Raw genomic sequence first — 22758 nt, forward strand, 5'->3', positions numbered from 1 at the left:
AGGTGAGGCATATGAGGGCTTTCAAAGCAGGTCCAAGACCCAACAGGGGCCACACTGGGGTGGACAAGGTGGGGGCACACTGGGAAGCTTCAGCAGGTAGCAGGGTCCTTTGATTCAAACAGTTTCATACAGGCTCTTCTCAGCCCAAATCCTAATATAAATAAGAGTTTCAGCAAGGCCCTAATCATGCCTTCCAGTTGCAGCTGCACTCTCTTCAACTAAGCATTAATATGTTGTATTGGAAATGACACCATATGCAAAATAGTGAGGCTCCTGGAATACATTCCCCAAGCCAGTATTCTAAATAGTGCTGTGCAAACACTGAACTATTTATTTACCTTTTTTCTTTTTTGGGGGGGAGGGGTGTTTTGGGATAGGGTTTCTCTGTGTAACAGAGCCCTGGCTGTCCTGGAACTTGCTCTGGCCTCGAACTCATAGAGATCAACCTACCTGTACCTCATGAGTGTTGGGATTAAAGGTGTGTGCCACCATGCTTGGCTTGAATGACTTGTTTTCAAATTTATCTGTGTATATTTCCAAAATTACAGCTCTCAAAATTGTCTCTGAAATGTTTGACCTTCTGTCAATAAGTGAATATATAAGTCATATATACATATAAATCATATAATATCTCTCTTTTGTAGAACTTGAATTGGAAAACTGTGTGGCTAAAACAAAATACAAAGAAAAGATCAGCTGCTTGCTGTTAGACTACGGGCATTCAGGCCTTACACAGCCTGTGCTACCTTAAGGAACCATCATCCTAAACGCTGCATGGATCTCATGGGATATACCACTAAGCAATGTTGTTACTTGTATCTGCTCATTTCAAAAACTTCGAAACCAAAGTGGAAGATTAAAGAAGCTTTTATTAGAAACAAACAAACAGAATAGGGTTCTCCTATCCGATACCAATATGGCGGGCGCAGAAGTCAAGAGCCCCATACGTCTTCCTGGCTCTGCGGTGCTGTTTTGTGCTTTTTCTTCGGCTTTTGTTTTTGGAACACAGGCAGAAGGAAAGTCCTGAACAAACTCAGAGTCTGCATTGTAAACAGCACTCGAGTTCCCCATTGACATGTGCCTTACACTAGCGGCCAGGTGTGACGCTGAGATGTAGGTCAGCCTCAACACTTTCCTGAAAGGTGTCCAAAACTTCAGGCAGAAATTCAGGTAAGTGATTTTTATCAAGACACAGTAGTTCCCAACTTGGTAGAATTAAGAATAATGCCACAGAGAGAGACAGAGAGACAGAGACAGAGACAGAGACAGACAGACAGACAGACAGACAGACAGACAGACAGACAGACAGACAGACAGGCAGACATAAAACTTTGGGGCATAGAGACTGAATCCAAAGCAGAAATGCATGAGGGAATAGAAAGGAAGAGATGCTTTATATTATGTATAATCCCAATCTGATTCCTCTAACAGGACTCTAAGCACTCTCCTTATGCGTCACTTCAGGGCTTCTTAGATGAACACCATGCTTAATGTGTGTGTGGGGGGCAGGGGAAGACTACCAAACTCTTACATGGTACACTGAGCTTCCTGTTACACAGAGAAAAATTGCTCAAGATTTTCTTCCAGGAGACACAGCTCAGTGTCCTGTGATTTTAAGAAGTGTTGGGTGCTGGGGGTGGTAACTATTTATTCTGCTGTGCTCCCAGGATTGAGCACTACTGACTAGTCATTTGCAGACATGAAACTGAGACCTAGAGGTAAGATATTTTATTGAAATCAGACATGCTTGGTTTCAAAATGCAAACAATGGAGGGAAATTCCACAAGCACATGACCAGGCACTTCAAGATGCCTCTTATGGTGAAGAAATGGCACTTCACCAACTCAAGGGGGAGCCATTCCTACCTCACACATCCTAGGCTTATACAGTGAAGTATTTTCTGGCAGATGGCAGTAGATTCTTTCATTGTCATAAAGTCAGGTACATTATGAAGCTATTATGACAGATGACAGTCCTGACAGAGTGATTTCATCTGGATTCTTAGTATGTGGTATGGGCTATTAGTTGCCCTGCCATCCAAGGTCATTTCCCTACAACTCAAAAGATGAGAGAAAAATTGCTACTACCACACCTGCACCAACCGCAGTGTGTACACAGAGCTCAGAAGAGAGAAAGTAGGGAGCATGGGGTCTAGTAGCCCCCTGAGCAGGTGGGGGCAAGATGCCTTTTCCTCCAAGCGTGCCGGGTCCCCACTCTATAGTAGTTACGGGTATAGTGATTAATTATTGCCAACTTAACAGCCTCTAGAATCATTTGGGAGATAAACCTCTGGGTATATCTAAGAGGGATTTTCTAGATAGTGTTAAATGAGGTGGGGAGACACATCCTAATAGGGTAGGTATGGTAAATGGCAGCACTCTGTGGGCTAGCATACTGGATATGAATTAAAAAGCAGAAGCACACTGAACATCACCAGTCATCTCTCGACTGGTGGCCATAAGCTCCTGCTTTCTTGGCTATGACAAACTCTGGTCCCTGGAACTGTGAGCTCAAATAAGCCCTTAGTCTCTTGAATTGCTTTTAGTTAGGTATTTGGTTAGCTAGGTATTTGGTTATAGCATTTAAAAAACTTAGTAATGTATGGAACTTACTGATGCTGCTGGACTTCTGTCTACTAGTTCTCCAGGTTGTTGAAAGGAATGGTCAGTGAATAAGAGCCCAAATCTGGCCAATCACCTGTATTTGTATGGCCTTGGAGCAAATAGTTGCTTTTATATTGTTAAACAGTTGGGGAGGGGACACATACAAAAGTGGAGTATTCCACGACATGTGAAAATTTGAAATTCAAACTTCAGTGCCCACAAGTGTGCTGGAGTACAGCCATGTTCATTCATTTCTGTATTGTCTGTGCCTGTTTTAACATGACAACAGCACAGTGAGTAGTTGCCATAGAGACAGTATGGCCAAGAAGCCAAAAATATTCACTATCTGGTCCTCTACAGAGAAAGATGGCTGACCCCTGGTCTAAAGAAAGAAAGGAGTTACTCTCAAAGCAAATTCTATTTTTGCAGAGATCATGAGACATTCCAAGCATGGCAGGTGTAAGAGTTTATATATACAAACTTGAAACTGAGACGAGGGGCAAGGTCAACTTCGTCACCTAGCCCCCTTGACAGCACCATGAAATGCCATCAATCAATGTATGCTATACAGAACTGGGAAAGGGCTCAGTAGAAATTTCAGCACACAAACCCCTGACACAATCCAGGGGTGTAACAGGACCCCGGTGATGTCATATGATAAAGGAGATTTCTCTGGAGGCTTCTACATGGTATTGAGCTGGAGAATTTCCAAGAAATTGAATTTCTAAAGTGCCATCCTTGACGCTTCAAAATAATTCTACCCAAGCACCAAACCTCCTTGAAGAAAACATTGTCTTTTCAGTGACCCTTGTCACTGAGTGTCGTCCTCAAAGACATAAATTGGAAGCTATTTTCTTTCCAGCGAGACAGACTAAATCCAGGATGTAGATTTTCCAATTAGGCTCTCTTTAAACATCTGTTGGTAGGCTGCATTTAACATTAGTTATTTGAGCAAAGCACAATTTGATTAGACTGTCTGAAACTAAGCCAAAGTCTGCAAAATAATAGCTCAATTAAATTCTGTTTTGCTTGCATTTGTCTTAGATTTTCCTGAGTGTGATACTATTCCAAATAGTCAAGTAAACCAATTCTTTTCAAAATGAGAGATTTAGGTGTATTTTCCATCCTCCCTCCACAAATATTTAATTATCTTTCCCATCTTTGCTATGCTTCATTGAACTTAATCTTGACACCACATACATTTCCATATTTTTCCTTTAGTCTCCTTTAAATTTATATGATTATGAATCAAAGTTCTCTGCCATTATTATACCTAAACAGATTAGCAAATTTATAAAAGAGGGCATTAGGGCAACTTACCCTCCGTGACAAGTTTCCCTTAGTTTTCACTCTTTACCCAACATGCATTTCACTAATTTGAGGTCCAGTTCAGGGAGGACTGCCTTTAGAGTCTTTTAATGATGTTTATGGTCTTGAAATGTTGCTGGAGGATTAAGAACCTGAGACTGGTGTGCATCCTTATTATCGAAAGCAGTTTATCAATTTATCTTTCTTTTAGCTTATATAGCTCAAGCATTCATTTGCTCATTCACTAATTCCTCGCTCATCCATTTACTCTCTTATTGACTAACTCATCCTTTTCTCATTTGGCAACTCATTCATGAAAGAAGCACCTACAGAACAGACTGTGAAGACGGCTCAGTTGGTCAGCTGCTTGCTATGCAAGCATGAGGACCTGAGCTCCATCTCCTGAATCCATATTTTAAAAAAGCCATGTGTGATGACATGTGCTTGCAATTCCAGTACCAGGGAGGCACAGGCAGGCAGATCTTTGTGGTTCACTGGCCAGTCAGCTTGGACTACTTGGTGAGTTCTAGGTCAGTGAAAGACAGATATCTTCACCCAGGGAAAGAGTCCCAGGGTTAATCTCCGACTTCCAAATGTTCATGCACATACACACATGCAGGAAGTTTGTGCAGATTGTCCAACTTGTTATAGGCACGGTCAGGAGTGAGTAGGAGGTACGATTTCAAGTTATCAACTCTCCTTGCCTTTGAAGACTACCTAGCATAAGAAAAGGGACACCAGGATGAATAGTATGATGTTCTTTCATGGATAATACAACATGCTGGAGGAATTAGCCCATCACAATGGGGCCAGCAACAGGAATCACTTCTCATTCAGTATTGATGAAATACCTAAAGGACCGAACTCCAATTTACAGGGAATAAAGGTTGATTGAGCCTCTTGGTTTCAGAAGTCAGTGGGTACTTTGAGGGTTGTGGTGAGGCACCTCAACATGGCAGAAAACTGTGGCCTGGGAAGGTCACTCACCAACAGATGCCAGGAAGAAAGTAGGGATGTCCCCCAATACTGCCTTCAACAGTATGCCCCTAACCAAGTACTTATTCTTAAATGGCACAATATCTCCCAAGAACATCATAAGTTTTTAAAAATAGGAGCTTTTGGTGGTTGGGAAGTTACATTTCAAGCTGAAACATACCAGGAACAAAGATGACGGATCACCTGCATAAGTACCCATTACTTTTCTGTCCAAGAGACTTACAAGCATTAACTCAGCAGACATTAACACGACCCAGGCATAGGATCTATGATCATTTTGATTCTCAGAGGGGAGGGTTGAGATTTTGATCAGATATATCTATCTGTCAGTAGACAGCAAAGACTGTTCCCAAGATACTGTCCAAACATCTATCTGGGTCCATAACAAGCAAACTGAAACATGTAACCTGAAGCCTTGCAAATAGCTGTTTTCTCTTTAAAACACAATTATGAGAAGAGTCCTCTCTTCTGAGAACTTAACTGTTTCTGAAGCCCAGTGTGAGCTACTTTTAGGCATTAATCACTTAGCCCTCAAAATTACCTTTGGGTAGGCAGGGTAACAAGACATATTCTCTAGATGGGAAAAGGGAAATAAGGAGAGGCTAAGTCACTTTTCTAGGGCTACACAGGAATAATATGCTATCGGGACTTGATTTGTCAGCCTGACACTGGGAGTCACGCTATTAATAGTGTCATGATTCAGCCTCCTCCCTTCCATTTTATTTGGACATGTGAATTTCCAAAACGTCATCCCGCACAGTTAATGCAGTTAAAGGACAAAGCATACCTCAGATCTGACAATAAAGAGCTACAGTGCTGAAGACAAACAGAATTTACCCAGTACCCTGGAAGGATAGTGGGGAAACATACAAAGTATATGTTTAATGTGGGGTGGGATTTTCATAACTATCAAGGAATAGTTTAAGCTTCTCAAAGAAATAGCAAGTACACTTCCACTTTGGTACGTTTTTCAGTTGCCAGTCAATCCTGGTAAACAGACCATGGCTTCTAACATTGGTGCCCTGGGCAGACATGGGTAGTCAATTACTAAGTCTAATCTGAACCCACAATCTCTTAAACAGCACTGGCAGGCAGGCAGACACACACACACACACACACACACACACACACACACACACACACACACACGAACACCAACACTATTAAACTGATGGGTACAAGAGAATTTCTCTGTTCTGCATAATTCCATGCGGCTTACTATTATTACTTTTGTTTCTAGACTAAATAACAATCCATTTGTGTTATTAAATAAAAAACATACCAGACATAATTTTATTGCTGTCTTACTAAGAATGGTTTCATTAGGTCTGAAAAGTGGCTATTCACAAGCATACAAGGGAATGTGTAGCTTGTGTGTCCTACAGCCAGGGACACAGCATCCAAAGATTAACTAATGAAAGGAATCCTGAGACACAGGACAGTGCATAGAGAAAGAGGGGAAAGGGGAGAGGGATCAAGTCACGGGGCACACCTTCTCTTTCTGAAAAAAAGGAGACAAAGATATTCTCTTGAATAATATCTTTGATTTATCACCAAGTTAATTTTTCTAAATAGCAGGTAATGGGGCAGGTGATCACTGCAGTTCTAGATTTCTTGAACTTCAAATGTTATCATGAGGACTATGAGCCTGGTGGTAGCGGTGTATAACTTTAATACCAGCACTGGGGAGGCAGAGGCAGCTGGATTTCTAAGTTCGAGGCCAACCTGGTCTACAAAGTGATAGTGAGTTCCATGACAGCCAAAGATACACAGAGAATCTCTCCCGACCTCTCTCCTTCTCTCTCCATAAATATATATTTCCAAATTTTGTGCCTCTCCCATTCTTCCCAGCAAAGCTATAACCGTATTATCAAGGTTCCTACTTGACTGCGGAGCTAAGGGAAGGCAGAATTTGGAGTTGGTCTGACTGATAAGGGGCACCACTGAAGTTCTGAAGGGCAGTGGGTATGGTGTCTACAAAACGATTTAAAGCGATGTGTGGAACATGAAATGCCTACGGAGGAGAGAAGGTACTTCAGGTGTGCGGGCTGGGGTACAAGAAAGATGTGAAGCCATTGCCTAGATCCATGCATATGCGTCTGAACAACTAGCCCCAGAACAGAGTGACAGCGGGGAACGCAGAGGCAGGAGCAGACGACACTGGCGGAAGGAAAGATGGCAGTTGTGACTACAATTGCAGCGAGGGTGAGATGAGGAAAGTCAAGGACGGCACAGCACCGCTGACTAATATGATCAGAGACAGAGCCATCTGCCTGGAGACAAGCCGGTGCGGGGGCCAGAGGCAGCTCAGAGCAGTTCCCAATGGTTTGGGGTCACTGCCGCATCTCTCATGAAAGAAAGACGGGGACATACTGTAGGGGCCACAGGAATTGAACTCAGGAGAATGGGTTCCAGAAGAGAACTGGAAAGAAAGGAAGAAAGCACGAAGTTCAGAAGCTCCAATCTGAAGGAGTTTAAAAGAAGCCAACCCCACCCCCAACTACAAGACAGTCAAAGTAACTTATAGTATTAGAACACGACAGAATGGAGACAATTCAGAACTCAGTGGCAGTACAACTCAGGAGAAGGAGCGCCACATTTGGAGGATAGGGATAAGAAAAATGAGGGGGGGAGAAACAAACCACAAAAGCTAAAGCAGTCCACAGAATATTCTGGAATATTACGGTTCTAAATGTTCAGCAGCCATAGAAAGTAGAAGAGAGTGGTTGAGAAGGTGTGAGGCACCCAAAGGTTTTGAACTACCCATTTAAAATCCACATTTACCAGGAATCCCAATAAATGTTGGGCTCTGTCGGCCTGAATATTTACCAGTGTAATTCACTAGGCTGTAACGAAAAAGGACAAGGGCTGGCGCTCTTTGCCCAGTTGAGTCCTGGCGGCTTTAAAACTCTACTACTTAAGTAGTTAAAAATCTGTTCTTTTGATGAGGGGGGCAAGCTATGAATAGATGGCAGCAACCCAGGCCCTTCAAAAACAATGAGTGGTTGGTCTCTGTAATTTACTGGGCAATAATTTCAAACTCAAACAATCCCAATAGCAAGGAGACTGAAGTCTAGCAAAAGTTCAAAATGGGATATGTTCTCTTTAAAATCTTGAGAACAACTAAATATGACAACCATCTGATGTATGAAAATTATTCACAACCAAAAACAGACAGTCTGGAAATAGCCGGGATGACTTCATTTAGACAGAATTACCCAAATCTGTTTCTAATATACACAGTACACATAATAAATTTTTACAATATGACAAGCAAAACAAACTTAATAAAAGTTCCCGATCTTTTGTTACACAAGCATGCTATATCCATGGTATGTTTATAATAGTTTGCTCATGATATCACAACTCAGTAACAAAGGCGTAGGCAATACAAAAACAGTTACTAGGCATGACATCAGCTCACAACTACCGTAATTACATCGAAACACAAATTTCCCAAACTGTACATTTTCCAAACTGCTTCTCAATTTCAACGGCTGCGTTTAGACAATTACTTACAGAGTGGTCTGCAGGCTTTGAGTAATACTCGGCTTTCTTCTCTTTCCCAAGCGTCATTTCCCTTTAGAAAGTGCATATTTCAATTACAGGCGCTATTTTTCAGACATGCCCATAAACACATGTCCAAATTAGGAGACCATGTGGTCTGGTGGTTAGCGGGGAGCACCAGGCATCAGCCACGCCCATTCTGTTCCCTTCTCTGTGCCTGCCAGCCATGCCCAGGAGACTCTCCACGCAGCTTTAAAACGGTGCAGATTATATTGCCAGATGATGTGGGTGGGAGTCCTGGATGGGTCACTTATCAGGTTCATGGCCTCTGGCAAGATCACTCTTCTGCTCTACTTTCCTCATTGTGAGATGAGAAGAGTGAGGGCTGCAGAGATGATTAGTCAGGGGTCTGTTATGCTGGCACGAGGACCCAAATTCAGATCCTTAGGACCTAAGTAAAACCTGGGCAGTGTGGAGCTCCTGGGCCTCCATACAGTGGGAGGCAACAGACAACAGTATCCCTGACACTTGCTGATGAGTCAGCGCTGCCTAATCAGTGAGGTCCAGATTCACTGAGAGACCCTGTCTCAACAAATAAAGCGGGAGGGCTAGAGAGATGGTTCAGTGGTTAAGAGCACCTCCGCTCTTCCAGAGATGTTCCCAGAATGCAAATCACAGTACCTCGAAACCTTCCGCTACTCCAGTACTAGGGAATCTGATGCTGTCTCTCAGCCTCCCCACACATGTGACATACTCTCAGACACACATACATGTGTAAATAAAAAAAATAAATTAAATAAGGTGAAAAATGGATGAGAAAGATATCCCAACACAGTATCTGGCCTCCACCTGCACTCACATACCTGTGATCATGCATGTACACATGTGTATGACAGAGATGGCGATAAACCTCCCACAGGGCTGCTGTAGAGTAGCGGCCAACTGGAAAGCTCTGCATAACCCTTCAGTGTTTATCATCATTACGGTTATCTTTCTGGACAGATGTCTGTCTGAAAAGCTGGCTTAACTGAACTTGACCCACAGCATAACTCTTCTGAGGTCAGGTCAGGGTAGTGTCTTGATCACAGGATCCAGACAGTGTGACTTTCAAGTCACTACAGCTTGAAAAGCATGAATGCATGCATGAAGGAAGGATTACATTCACTACTTTCAGAAGTGAAAAATATGATCTGGACTTCATGCTCTCTAAATTGCTTTCATGTTCTCACAGCTCAACTGTGAACCCATCTGAAATGACCAGCTAAGGGGAAAGGCTGTCATGCCCATGATCTCAGAAGGGACTTCTCCAAGGATCAAAGTCTGTGCGCCCATACCATATGTGTGACCTCTGCCTTACTGTGTTTTCAGGTCAGCTGGCTTTCCTGACCAGGCAGGGTGCCAGGGGACCACGACTACTCCCATTGTCACTTCTAGTCCATGGCGTTGCACCGAATGCTGTTATTCTAGGCTTCAGGAAATTTTCTAACCACTGGACAGGATCCAAGGCTGTGTGCTAATAAGTTTCAGATTGGAGGACATGTGTCAGAAAAGTGTCACAGTGTAGAGGGAGCTGGGATCAGGGAAAAAAGTCTCTCTCTCTCTCTCTCTCTCTCTCTCTCTCTCACACACACACACACACACACACACACACACACACACACACACACACACACACAAGAGGAGGGAGACAGAGAAATAAAGAAAATCCAGAAACCAGTAGTTAACAAATACTGGCTGCTCAAACTGACAGAGAAACGTCACTGACCTCTGCACTTCATCAGAAATTCTTGCAGACTTACAAAATAAAGGAGTCCGCTTTTATCGCACACTGAGAGGCTCATATGGAAAAATGGAAAACACTACATCACTTGACCTCAGCATGCCCCCTTTCAACCACAGACAAATACTGTGTACAAAAATCCTAAATCAACTTAAGATGTTCCAACAACACCAACCGAAAAGCCTTAATTTTCTGCATTAGACTTGATGATTACTATTTTGGGTCTTGCCAGTTTGCTTAGAAGGATTACACAGGAAAGAGACGTGTAATTCTGGGAAGGGTGTTTTATCACTTTGCGAGTAACACTAACGTGGTGACCTCTGATGAGGGGGTATGGAGGTGGGGTTGGAAGGCTCATCCTGAGTGACACCCCAGAGTAAGCCTGGCTCACTAGGGTGGGAAAGTCACTCATCACTGAATCACCGTTATTTGCTTACATTAGCAGAACATTAAAACAGATTTTAAACAACATAAAGGCACTCTAGCCGGCTGCTTGATGAGTCATTTTAATGGAGAACCAAGTGTTTTTCTCCCTATTGGATTTCATAAGGAGATTCTCACTGAGTTACCATAGGGGACTTGCATTTGGTCTATTTTGTCCATTATTCTTTTTTATAAAAATGTACTTATTTTTATCTGTGAGGGCATTTTACCTACATGTATATCTGTGCACTACATGCACAATGCCCAGAGGCCAGAGAAGGGCTCTGGGTCCCTTGGAATTGGAGTTACAGATGGTTGTTAGACATCATGAAGGTGGAGGAGGTTGAACCTGGGTCCTCTGGAAGAAGAGCTCACTCTCTTAAACCCTGAGTCACGTCTTCAGGCCCTCTGATCTATTTAAGAACCACTCCTTGAGTGAATCTGTCTCACAGAACTTTGACTAGTAAGAAAACTCTCTCTCTCTCTCTCTCTCTCTCTCTCTCTCTCTCACACACACACACACACACACACACACACACACACACACACACATACACAGGGGGGAACACAAACGCACACAAACACACACCATTTCCACACTTAGTACTTGGAACTTTAAAATCCAACCCTTCCACATCCTCTAACTGTCATCGAGATTTTTCAGACAATGTCTATAAAATTGATTGCTTGTAGCTCTGAGTTTTGTTCAACACATGGAATCAATATAATTTAAAGTGTTTTCAGTGAGTGTGGAAGGAGATACAGAAACCCAGGAAGCCTCTACAGAATTTGTGCTATGTGGGTATGGAGGGGAAGAAACCAGAAGGCAGAGGAAATGACCTGAACATTGTAGGATGCCGGAAACTGACAAAAACTCCAAAACTTAACTCTAAACCTTACTGTTAAGGCCGACTGGCATATCCTCCTGTCAGATATGAATGATGGTTCTGGAACATTAATACATTCATTAAATTCTAGCTCCCTGGACTTAAGATACGCTGTGCTCTGGTGCACAGGCGTCTCCACAGCTTTGCTGTACTCATATACCTGAGGTCCCCAGATGACACAGTTGTTGAGAAGCCTCATACTCCACCCAATCTGTTGTTTTCACAAGTTTAATGTAGGTATGAAGTAACTGACTGTGGAATCACTTGGAGTCAACATCTTCAACTCAGCTGTGTATCACAGAAGCCACTATGGGTGGTGACACACTCCCATGATGCTTAGCAACTACACTGGGCTCCAACTCCCTGTCTGTAACATTGCAAACTATGGTTGTTTCTTTAATTCCCCTTCCCCCCTTTCCTGAAGCACAAGTAGATGACCAGCAAGGGTCCGACAGTGTTATTCCTAATTACCTTTTTTTTTTCACTCTTGATCCTGTGGCTCTCATAATTAGTTACCTGGGGCTGCAATCCAATTTGAAGTGATGACAAGAAAGTGATCCATGAAAAAGTAATAAGTTAAATCCAATTTCAGCCTTCCTCTAATTAAATGCACATGGAACTAATGACTCCAACCCCAGCATTTCAGTGATAATGGTAATTAGCGAGGTGGGAGTCACTCTCTTTTTCAACACTGGAGGTGGAAACCACAAGGTAAAATGGTAGGAACACTCTTAATTACATGTGTCATTTTGTCAGCAATTTACACATTTTTGACCAGTCAAGTATGTTTTTTCCCTTGTCCCTCTCCACCTCCTAGCCTGTGCAGTGGTTATAACACAGTATTCCATGTTCCAACACACGTAAGCTCAGAGGAGCAATCAGCCTTGGGGAAAAGGAATCATTCTTCTTCATTGCTGCTCACTGCCCTGATGCTCACACACACATACAAACACATGACACACATAGGCACACGCAGACACGCATCAAGTGTGTGTATGCACAGGAAGATGCACATAGAGCTGCAATTAGGAGATTGTGCATATCTAAGGCCCCTCCCCATCCACAGAAGTCAGATCTTTACAGTGGAATTAGTTTTTATTTGTTTGGCTTTTTGTTTACAGAATGGAAAATGTATTGATTTGCTTATTTATGGAAACTATGACATTCAATGGTGGCTGAGAGAACACACGAGGAAGAGGAGGCAGTTGGTAGCCTCTCGTAGCATACTGAGGGCCATTGGCTCAACAAAATCTGCCTGCCCACCAGGGTTCTAGTCCTGTCTGGGTGTTCAGTGGCAACTCCCATTAACTTCTGTTTTCCTTCTCCAGGAAACGGTCACCTATCCCACAGAACTGCTATGGGACTGGTCTACACTGAGCACTGAACTTTTGTCACTTAACACACTCTGCCCATGGTGATGCATGTACTGTTTTGGGCTGGTTACTTTTATATCAGTTTGACACACGCTAAAGTCATCTGAGAGGAGGGAACCCCAACTAAGAAGATGCCTCCATAAGATCAGGCTGTAGGCAGGCTTGTAAAGTATTTTCTTAATGATAGATGAGGGAGGACCCTGCTTATTGTGGGTGGTGCTACCCCTGAGCTGGTGGCCCTGGGTTCTATTTAAAAAAAAAAGAGGAGGCTGAGTAAGCCATGGGAAGCAAGCCAGCAAGCAGCTCCCCTCCACGGCCTCTACATCAGCTCCTGCTTCCAGGTTCCTGCTGGACTTCCTTTGATGATGGACAGTGGAAACAAAAGCCAAATGAACCCTTTCCTCCCCAAGTTGCTTTTGGTCATGGTGTTTCATTCATCACAGTCAACAGTAACCTTAACTAACACAGTTTGGTATAAAACATGAGCATTTAACTTGCATTTTGATATTCAAGTGCAGAGAGGTAAACTAACCATATATAAATGTCCATAGTGGGATACTCATGAGAGTGAGATTACCATTAAAATACACACACCCAGTAATGGAGTAGGGTTGTCCTTGTGAGACTGGCACATGGTCACGTTACATGTAAATAAAAGTGAAACAGTCAACACAAGCTCCACTATTGAAAGTCACCGCTTTGGAGGCAAGGACAGAATGGGACTATTAGAAGCAAAATCTGAAGTCAGGAGTATGAACGTAGGCTTCTCAACCAGCCACATGAAACCCCTAAAAACTGGATGCAAAAGTCTGCATACATAGATATTTTGCTATGGGGAGAGAAGTCCAATGTTCTCAATATATTATTATTACTACTATTATTATTATTATAATTAGATGTCCACCAGTGCATGATGTATGTGTGTGAGCCACAGCACAGGTGTGGAAGTCAGAGGACAACTCTGTATAGTCAGTTCCTTCCTTCCACTGTAGCTTTTGAAGATCTAACACAAGTCACCAGGCTCATGAAAAAAACCTTTATCTTGAGCCATCTCTCTGGCTCCTTCTGTCATATTTTGACAGTTTGTATAATCTAAAAGATTTAATAAATACTTGAAAATAATTTCTGTTTTTTTTATTCCTTATCAACACTTACTTTTAGGGACTTGGAATTCTCCAAAGGTTGGCAGAAGACATTGTTGAAAGGACCAATATTTTGACCTCTCTGATCTGTTTTAAAGAACAGAGATGCTGGCTGTAGGCAATGCTCACTTGGAACATTAAGGGATGTAATTTAATGACTTGAGTCACCTACTTTCCTAGCCTAGTGTGCATATATATATATAGATATATATATTTAAATAGGCTGGAAATAACTGCAAACAAACAAAAAATGACTAACAAAACCAAACATCTATTGCATCTTGTGTTTTAACCTCAAAGCTGGCCCCTGAGTCAAAGGCTGGTCCTCAATGGTTTCGCTAATGATTTTTCCAGCAGGAGTGTCGGAGGAGGCCTCCTGAGTCAGGGGCTTGCACAGCACATAACCTTGGAGGGAAAGGGGCATAATGAAGAGGAACTGATCAGATGCGTGTCTTCAAGTTCACAGTCTTTACAACCAGCCTGGAGTAGAGGTCAGCTTCCCACTGGAAGCAATGCACAAGGCTGGCTTTCTCTTGTGGACTCACATGATGCAGAACCCATGGGTACTTTTACTTTCTGAGGAGAAACTGTGTCATTTCACTCTCTTCTAGTGGGTGTGTTCCAGCCATCAAGTAAAATGCTCAAAGAACCAAAAGGAATTACTACCCAGAAATGCTGGTCAATTTTCCAAAATTGGATCAATAAAATGGCTCATCTATTAGAGTCTCATGCTTTGGAGGTTATAAATGCACGTGCTCTGTTAGGCATTTCTTTCACTTGTTTAAGCAATCTTCAGAAGTATACAAATATTTATAAAAGGCAGCCTACTATTTTTACCCACCTCTAATTTTTTTGAGCAAAATCAAATTAATTCATTTATATCTGCAGAACATCTAAAGGCAAGGGCTCTGTCAACAGTTTAGGGTCCTATGGGTACCTGCCCCGAACCCAGTACCCAGAGCCTAGCACTAAGCGCCCAGGTCATTCTGATGGTGAATTTATGGTAGAGCCAATTTTAAATTTCCATTTCTATCCATCATAAAAGAAATCTACAAGGCAAATTAACAGTGTAAGCAAAAAGACAATGTAGAATGACAGGCCGAAAACCAGGCAGGATCCCCCAAAGCAGCCTATATCCCTGGCTCATGTCTTCTTCATCAGTTAGCCAGGCTGTGCTCCGAGCACTGGAGCACCGGGTGTGGTCGAGCATGCATCTGCAGCATGTGTTTCTCTCCCAGTGACATTAGTCCACTTTGGTGAAGTCTGCCTTGGGTCATGATCTCTGCCTCTACCTAGCAACTACTTAATAGTCTCCTCTCACTTTCCCTTTTGTTTGTCTCATCAGCCTGTGAAACTGAAGTGTCTTCCCAAACACGAAGTGGGGGAGTGTGAGATAAGCTTAAAATATGAGCCATAGCCTCTTTGGGGGTTTAAAGCCTCTCCTCCTTTTGTCCCCATCTCAAGTCCTCGGCATATCAAATCCTCCTTCCCCATCAAGCCTGCCTCTGTGCAGATCTAAAATCTGCTAACATGGGTTTCTCTAAGTGTAGACTTATAAAGGGTAAAGATGTCAGAAGAACACTGTGTGGATTGGCAAGAGGACTGCCTTTTTGTTCCAGAGTTATTCCAGGTGAGATGCCCAGCAAGGACAAGGCATGCTGGGATAGATTTCAATGTCAAGGTTATTTCTCCTGAGAAGCACCAAGTCTACATACATCATTCTATAACAAGGTGACAAACTGTGTAACCGAGGTTAGTAATTTCTCCTTTCTGTTAGTAGAAGGCCAGCTAAACTAATAAAGATTCCTACTGGATTCTAGTGACCCTATATTCAGCAATAAGTCAGGACACAAAGACAGCACACACATTCACACACATGTATGCACACACACATGTACAACAGCCCTTAAAAATCAGTTTAAATTCTTCACTAGTCAGTTCTAGCACTGATGGGCTAATAAGAAACTCAGCATGGTCCTGGCAGACTAGCCTTCGGGATAGCCACTCTCCTCCCTTCCTTTCTGTGTGGACTGAAGAGTAAAGCACATCACAGTGGCTGGCCCATTGTCCTAGCCATGATTCATGACATACTACCTGTCAGACTCATTGGCTTGGTTGATAAATCCTTAATGGTCAAGAAGAAATAGAACCCTCAGAAGGAAATCCCCTGAAACTTTACTTCACACATCTATTTTAGCCCTAACGAACTCCAATTCATTACCCAAATGCCACGTTTTAAAAATGTAAGCACTATGGCTGAAGAGACTTGAAAAAGGGCTTCCAGCATGAGCGGCTGAACTCAGACCACAGCACTCATGTGACAATGAGGTGTGGAGATTTGTGAATGTAACCCTCCTCTGGGGAGGAAGAGATAGGTGGATCCCTGGAGTTCAGTGGCAAGCCACCTAATTGAATTGGTGGTGGGTTCAAATTCAGTAAGAGACCGTGTTTCAAACAGTAAGGAATGCCAGGTATGGTGGTGTCACCCTTTACTGCTAAGGCAAGTAGATTTCTGTGAGTTTGAGACCAACCTGGTGTACATAGCAAGTTCTAGGCCAACCAAGGCTGTGAGGTGTCTAAAAAAAGGGGGGGTGTAGGGAGCTGGATTGAGTAATACACTCAGTGTCAGTCTTTGGTATGCATAACACACACACACACACACAAGTGCGCACACAAGGTAAAACAAATCCAGTTTATTTTTGATCATAAATGCTATTCAACTTTCTAAAGCACTACCGATACCCCTCTTCCCAATACCACGATGCCATTTTCTCAATGCTCTTGAGGCCTGATAAATTCAGCAGGACTCCTGGTACTTTCAAGGCTGTGAGAGTCTCCAAGAAGGAGGCCAAAGAACGGACAGGCATTGGAATCACTGAGTGACAGGCTGGGCCAGCTCCCTGTATACATTAATAAATTAGAATTTTAATTGCGTCTCTGTCTGCAGGAGATGCCCTGGTACTTTAATATGTACCAACAATTGGCTATGTTATGGAATCTGCAATGTGGCCTCCGCTGCTGACCCCTGAAACACAATTCCCAGACTGACTACGGAAACTGTTCAGTTTGATCCTTTCAACTTATTTGAGTCCTGACAAATAAGCTCACAGCTGAAAGGTCAACACAGTCATATTTCATCCTCCTGAGCTGTTCTTAAGACATCTGCACAACAAAGCCCTTCTTACAACACCTGACATCCGCCCTCCACAGCACTGCACCTCATTATAGCTGTCTCCCGCACCCGCGTCCACACCGAGTTAAGAGGGTGCAAGTTGCTGGGAGTTTACCAAACAGCTGTCTTTGGAAGAGTTTGTAAACAGTTCACGCCCATGTGCAACTTGCCCAATAGCCTGTCACTATAAGGTTGAACTTTTTTTGGAAGAGGGACAGTTTCCCTGACACAGCAGGAGAACTAGAATTGGTGTACCAAAGACAGAACAATCTGTGCAGGGTACTTTGGAAGTTGGCATCAATTTATCCTAACCCAGGAAGAAGTCCACACATGTAGATGGTATATTGACTACCAACACATGGTGTCTCTGCTCATCACAAATTGTTACAAAATTTCCAGCAAGAAACCCATCCTTAGCCTTCATTTGGGGGGCACCTAATACCTATTCCTACCTTGAATGTGGGCATAAATACCCTGACTCAAGTTTCTTTGAAATTTCTAGTGCAATTTTCTACTCTAAGACCGAAATCCAAATTAGATTTTATGAACTCACTCCTCTTTCTATTCTATTAACCCCTTGGCCTCGATGTGCCTGAAATGAGAAGTTGCTGAAACAATCTTCTTTTGTTATCATTTCATAAAAATTGTTCCCCATTTTCAATTAATGATTTAGAAATATTCTGCAAACATCTACCGAAGGAGGGCACGTGTTCTATTATACTCATTACCAGGTACAATATCAGGAGCACTACATCCTCCTTGGGCCAAACAGAAGCTCTTGACACTGCAGACATCCAGAGCTGCTAAGCAGCTCCCCTTTCCGGAGGATGCACTGGACACTGTGGAGTGGTGACCAGCTTCCCTGGTTCAAAACCTATGGGATGTCAGTAACAACTCTGCACCCTTGTCCCCTAGCTATGAAGAGCAAATATGTCTCCAGAATAAGGAACCTTATATGCCATTCAATGAGGAGGTCAATTAATCTAGCCACTCTGTAAAGTATGATAAAAGGGTCCTAAAATAGTATGAGGATCCATAAAAAACTAAATCCAGAACCATCACGGGACTTAGCTAGACCCACTCCTGGGTGTAAGCCAAAGGAAATGAAATCAGTTGAGGTTTGAAAGTAACATGTCCCCCATAGTCTCAGGCATTTGAATACGTGGTGCCCAGTTAGTGGTGCTATTTGTGGAGATTTATGTGGTTCATCCTTGCTGGAGGCATTATGTCCCTGTGGTTTCACTTGGAGATTAAAAGCCTTATGCCATTCCAGATCACTCTCTTTGCTTTATACTCAGGGTTGAAGATGTGAGCTCTGAGGTTTCTGCTGCCATGTCTCCTGGCCATGATGGACTTATCTCTGGAATGGTAAGCCCAAATAAACCTACCCATCCAGAAGTTGCCTTCATTGAAGTGACCTTAGTCATGGTGATTTATCGATGCACCAAAAAATAAATAATATATTTGGCACACAGACAAGATAGTCACACACTCCTGATAGCTGAGACATGGAATTGGCCTACGTGCCTATCACCACGTAAGTGGATTAACAATAATGGAACCATTTCATCCACAAAGACGGCTTCAAAATGACTGTAACAAAATGGTTGGAGATGGAGGATTTTTCAGTAACAAAACTAGCTAGACTCAGAGGTGCAAGTACTGTCTGCCCTCTCTATTTGTGGAAACTAGAAAGAGTCAACCTGAAGATAGGAAAATGGTTACATGGGCCTAGGAAGGGGGAAGAGTGAAGTAGGATGGATGGATGGATGGATGGACGGATGGATGGATGGACGGACGGACGGGTGGGTGGATGGATGGATGGATGGATGGATGGATGGATGGATGGATGGGTGGGTGGATGGATGGATGTGATCAGTGCTGCTTTGTACATGCATGAGCCCCTGGCATGTTGAATTATGACTTGAATTTCTCCTAACATTAAAACTTTTGGCATAAAACAGCCCTTCCCGTCCCCCAAAGAAACCTCCAAAGCTCAAATAGTTTTCTTATGATGTCATATTCAGCTCATAAACTAAAAACACATATTTTGCACAAGATCTCCTCAGGTGGTTTGCAATGGTCTTGATAATCTGCCTCTGTATAGCTTCTCAGTCATGGAAATGGTATGACAATCACTTTTTGAAAAAGAATTGCTACCTGAAGAGCTGGTTGCTTGTCATTCCTCTTGGGAGACTTTAATCCACTAACTTGCTGCTGCTGCTGCTGCTGCTGCTGTTGCTGCTGCTGCTGCTGTTGCTGCTGCTGTTGCTGCTGCTGCTGAAGGAGGAGCTGCCTTGCCACCTGCAGGGCCTGTAAGGAAAAGAGAAGGGAAAGGCTTTGTTATCACAGGTCTGGGACTCCCTCACAAAGACCTCAGGATAAACCCTTCAGGGTTACCCCACCACCACCACCACTTTCCCATTTCCAGGAAAAGGAAAAGGCCAATGAATCTGCTAGCCAGTCTACATAGACGTCCCAGAATGTGTCTACATTCTTTTGATTGGGTGAAATTACCCATGACTCCTTAGACACAGTGTCTTGTGTAAGTAGATACTTTGTTCCCGCTAAATAGCTACCTGTTAAGAATGAATGACTGGTGAGAACAGAGATCAGAGTGGGGTCAGGAGGGACAAGGAGAGACTCTTACTGGAGATACCATACACTACTGGATTTTTCTTGGGGAAACTTGGGAACCCAAGTTTTATATATTTTGACCTCACCTGTATCCAAATAAAGAGAAGGAGCTGGGCAGTGGATCACAGGAAAGTGAGACACAATTGGAACAACTATTTCCACAGAAGGCCTAGAGAAGTTTGAAGCATATCCTGCATGATCTCACTGAAGACATTGATAGGCTGGGAGAAGGCTCGGTTGTCTGAGGGCTTGCCGAGCACATGCAAAGCCCTGACTTCAATTTCTAGTACCACATGAACTGAGCATGGCAGCACACACTGCAATCCTAGAACTTAGGAGGTAGAAGCAGGAGGGTTACAAGTTCAAGGTCATCCTCAGCTGAGTGTGTGTGTGTGTGTGTGTGTGTGTTTGTGTTCCCAGCACAATGACTAGATGTTCTCCTTGCCAACATGAAAACTTTGGCTATGGTTGTCTCCGAATATCTCAGAAGTTCAAGTTCATCTTCGGAGGGAGATTCAGTGCAGCCTGAGCTGCCCTGTGTAGACCCACAGAGGAAACATGAATGGAAAGCTTAGCACAGATGACCTGGGGTCATCTTAAACTTCTCACTATGAACCTAAGAACCAAACTAGTTAGGCTAAGTGACTCTTTCAAGCTTTTAAAACAGGATGGTTTTCTTTCAAGGTAGCAGGTACTGAACTGTGAATTAGCAACAAGACAAGAGAAACATAGGGGAGACCTCCAAAGGCTGAACATATGACTGGGTGGTCCTTTTTGATATTGTTCAAGTGAAAATCAGAGTATCAGAAATATGGATATGGCCAGTATGAAGATATTCACTGTCATAAAACTAGCAGCAGGCCACCACACCTTTGTGAAAATGACAGCAGGATCAGCCATTGGACACTGAGGTTTACAGGTACTACACCAAAAAATCACATGAAAAGTCAGATTGCTCAAATGAGAACCAGAAAGGATGTTCATGAAATGATGTAGTTACACAAAAGGAAAATTATTGCATATCATATAAACTAATTTCTAAAGAGTAATTTAAATGATTGTGGGGGGAATGGCACACACACGTGCATGCATGTGTGCCATGTATGAGAAGGTGTCTGGAGGCCAGAAATGTTGTCAGATCACCTGGAGCTGGAGTTACAGGAGACTGTGAGCTGTATGAGGTAAGTACTGGGAACTGAACTTGGGGTTCCCTGAAACAGCAGACAGTGCTCTTAACCACTGGAACATCTTTTTAGTGCCCCCAAATATATTTTCTAATGTGGCGACTTATATTATTTGTGTCTCAAGGAACAGGCACACAGAGATGCGATCAATGCTCCAAACAAAATCTGATAATGCGGACTTGGAAAGGGACCATAAAGGACTGACACGGTACTGGCTACCTTGAAGAAAAACGGCCGGGTGACTTGCATAGTGAAGTGTATAGGTATGAGGACCCAGTGACAATGCTGAGGGCAGACTGGGTCAGATGCTAGGGCTCCCATGTACTCTACTCATGAAAACGGGCAAATGAGAATGAGTGCACTTTCTGCTTAGACAAGCTCACTCACCAGAGCTCCTAAGGTAATTGTAACAAGAACGTATAGGACACTTCTTATGACTGAGTAGTGTTTCTGCACTAAGAGGCAGAGGGACACAAACCAACAGAAGCAATAAATGGCAGGAGACACAGGAAAGGGCTTGTCTTCAGTAGTGGATCCTGCCTATGCCACCACCTGAAGACATCCAAGCTCTTCTCCCAGGCTGACCACCTTCTGGTCAAGAGCTCTGCGTATGAAGTGCCCAGGTTCTTTTGCCTAGAAAGGAGACACATTTGCCTGCTTGAAAGAGAGGCTGTCTGAGAGGGGCAGCTGGAAGGTAAGACTCCCGGGAGAGTTGCCTGAGACTCCAGCCTGCTGTCTTGGAGGAGGATTCACCATCGCTGGACTCTGGGTTTCCTTGTCTCCTTGGAGACGTTCAGTACATGTGTAGGCGGAAAAGTGGGCAGAGTGAAGATTTCATTTATATCATATAAGAAAAATAGTCCCCTGTGCAAGGTGCCTGCAGGAGCAAATGCCTCCCCTACTATCCACATTCCCTTACTGTCTCACATAAAGCTCCCAGGCTTTCCATGCAGGACAGAAAGCTATTCTACACCAGAAGACCTTCCCATAAGACTCCCCTGGGTAGATCCCCAAAGGAGGCTGCAGCAGCTGTGAGGAGGAAGGCGAGTAGGACCATAGCAGGCCGTGCAAGATACTGCAGAGAAGGCGGCAGCTGCATCATTTCCCCGGACTCACAAAACACTTGAAGACCATGCTTGTAATTTTTAAACAGCTGACTCTCTAGAACCAGTACAGGCTATTATTCCTCATCTTAGCCAAAGGGGAGGTATTACATATCTCTACGAGAAAGCATTCGTGCACTCATAATGATTCTCATGAACACATACATGTTTGTCAGAAGACAGCAGAAAGATCAAGTCAGTTTCCTCTGCAACCAGTGATGGCTGAACAGGCTCCACGCAGTCATACTGTATTCAGAGTAAACTGTAGGAATCCTCATGCTTACTCTGGCAGTTTTAAGTGGGAAAAATGATTTAAATAGCCAATGTCTTTTAGATATTTACTATTATTATTATTATTATTATTATTATTATCATTATTATTGTATGGTGGGTGTATGTACCCAACTGTGGAGGTCAGAAAACATTTTGTGACCTCCGTTCTCCCCCTCACTTTTATGTGTGTTCCAGGGATTGAGTTCAAGTCGTCAGGCCCATGTAACAAGGATGTTTTACCCTGTGATGTCTTTTTCTGTGCAATCTGTAGTATGTGAACTTACCTGCTGGTATGATGAACCCCAGACTCCCCACACATCTCAAATGAAGCCTCACCATGGAAAAGGAGGGAGGACAGAAACACAGAGAA

The 22758-nt window shown here is 43.2% G+C and overlaps 1 protein-coding gene across 11 annotated transcripts in view; it reads right to left on the reverse strand.

Moving 5' to 3' along the window:
- Foxp1 (forkhead box P1) overlaps window positions 1–22758 on the reverse strand; it is a 405483-nt gene that overhangs the window by 131697 nt on the left and 251028 nt on the right. For all 11 annotated transcript variants that reach the window (XM_040738590.1, XM_005071201.4, XM_040738594.1 and 8 more), the window contains one exon: window positions 19352–19504. In XM_040738590.1, coding sequence (XP_040594524.1) covers window positions 19352–19504 — 153 coding nt within the window. The remainder of the gene's footprint in view (window positions 1–19351; window positions 19505–22758) is intronic.

Source organism: Mesocricetus auratus, unplaced genomic scaffold (assembly GCF_017639785.1).
Source record: "Mesocricetus auratus isolate SY011 unplaced genomic scaffold, BCM_Maur_2.0 Super-Scaffold_100676, whole genome shotgun sequence".
NCBI classification, from domain to species: domain Eukaryota; kingdom Metazoa; phylum Chordata; class Mammalia; order Rodentia; family Cricetidae; genus Mesocricetus; species Mesocricetus auratus.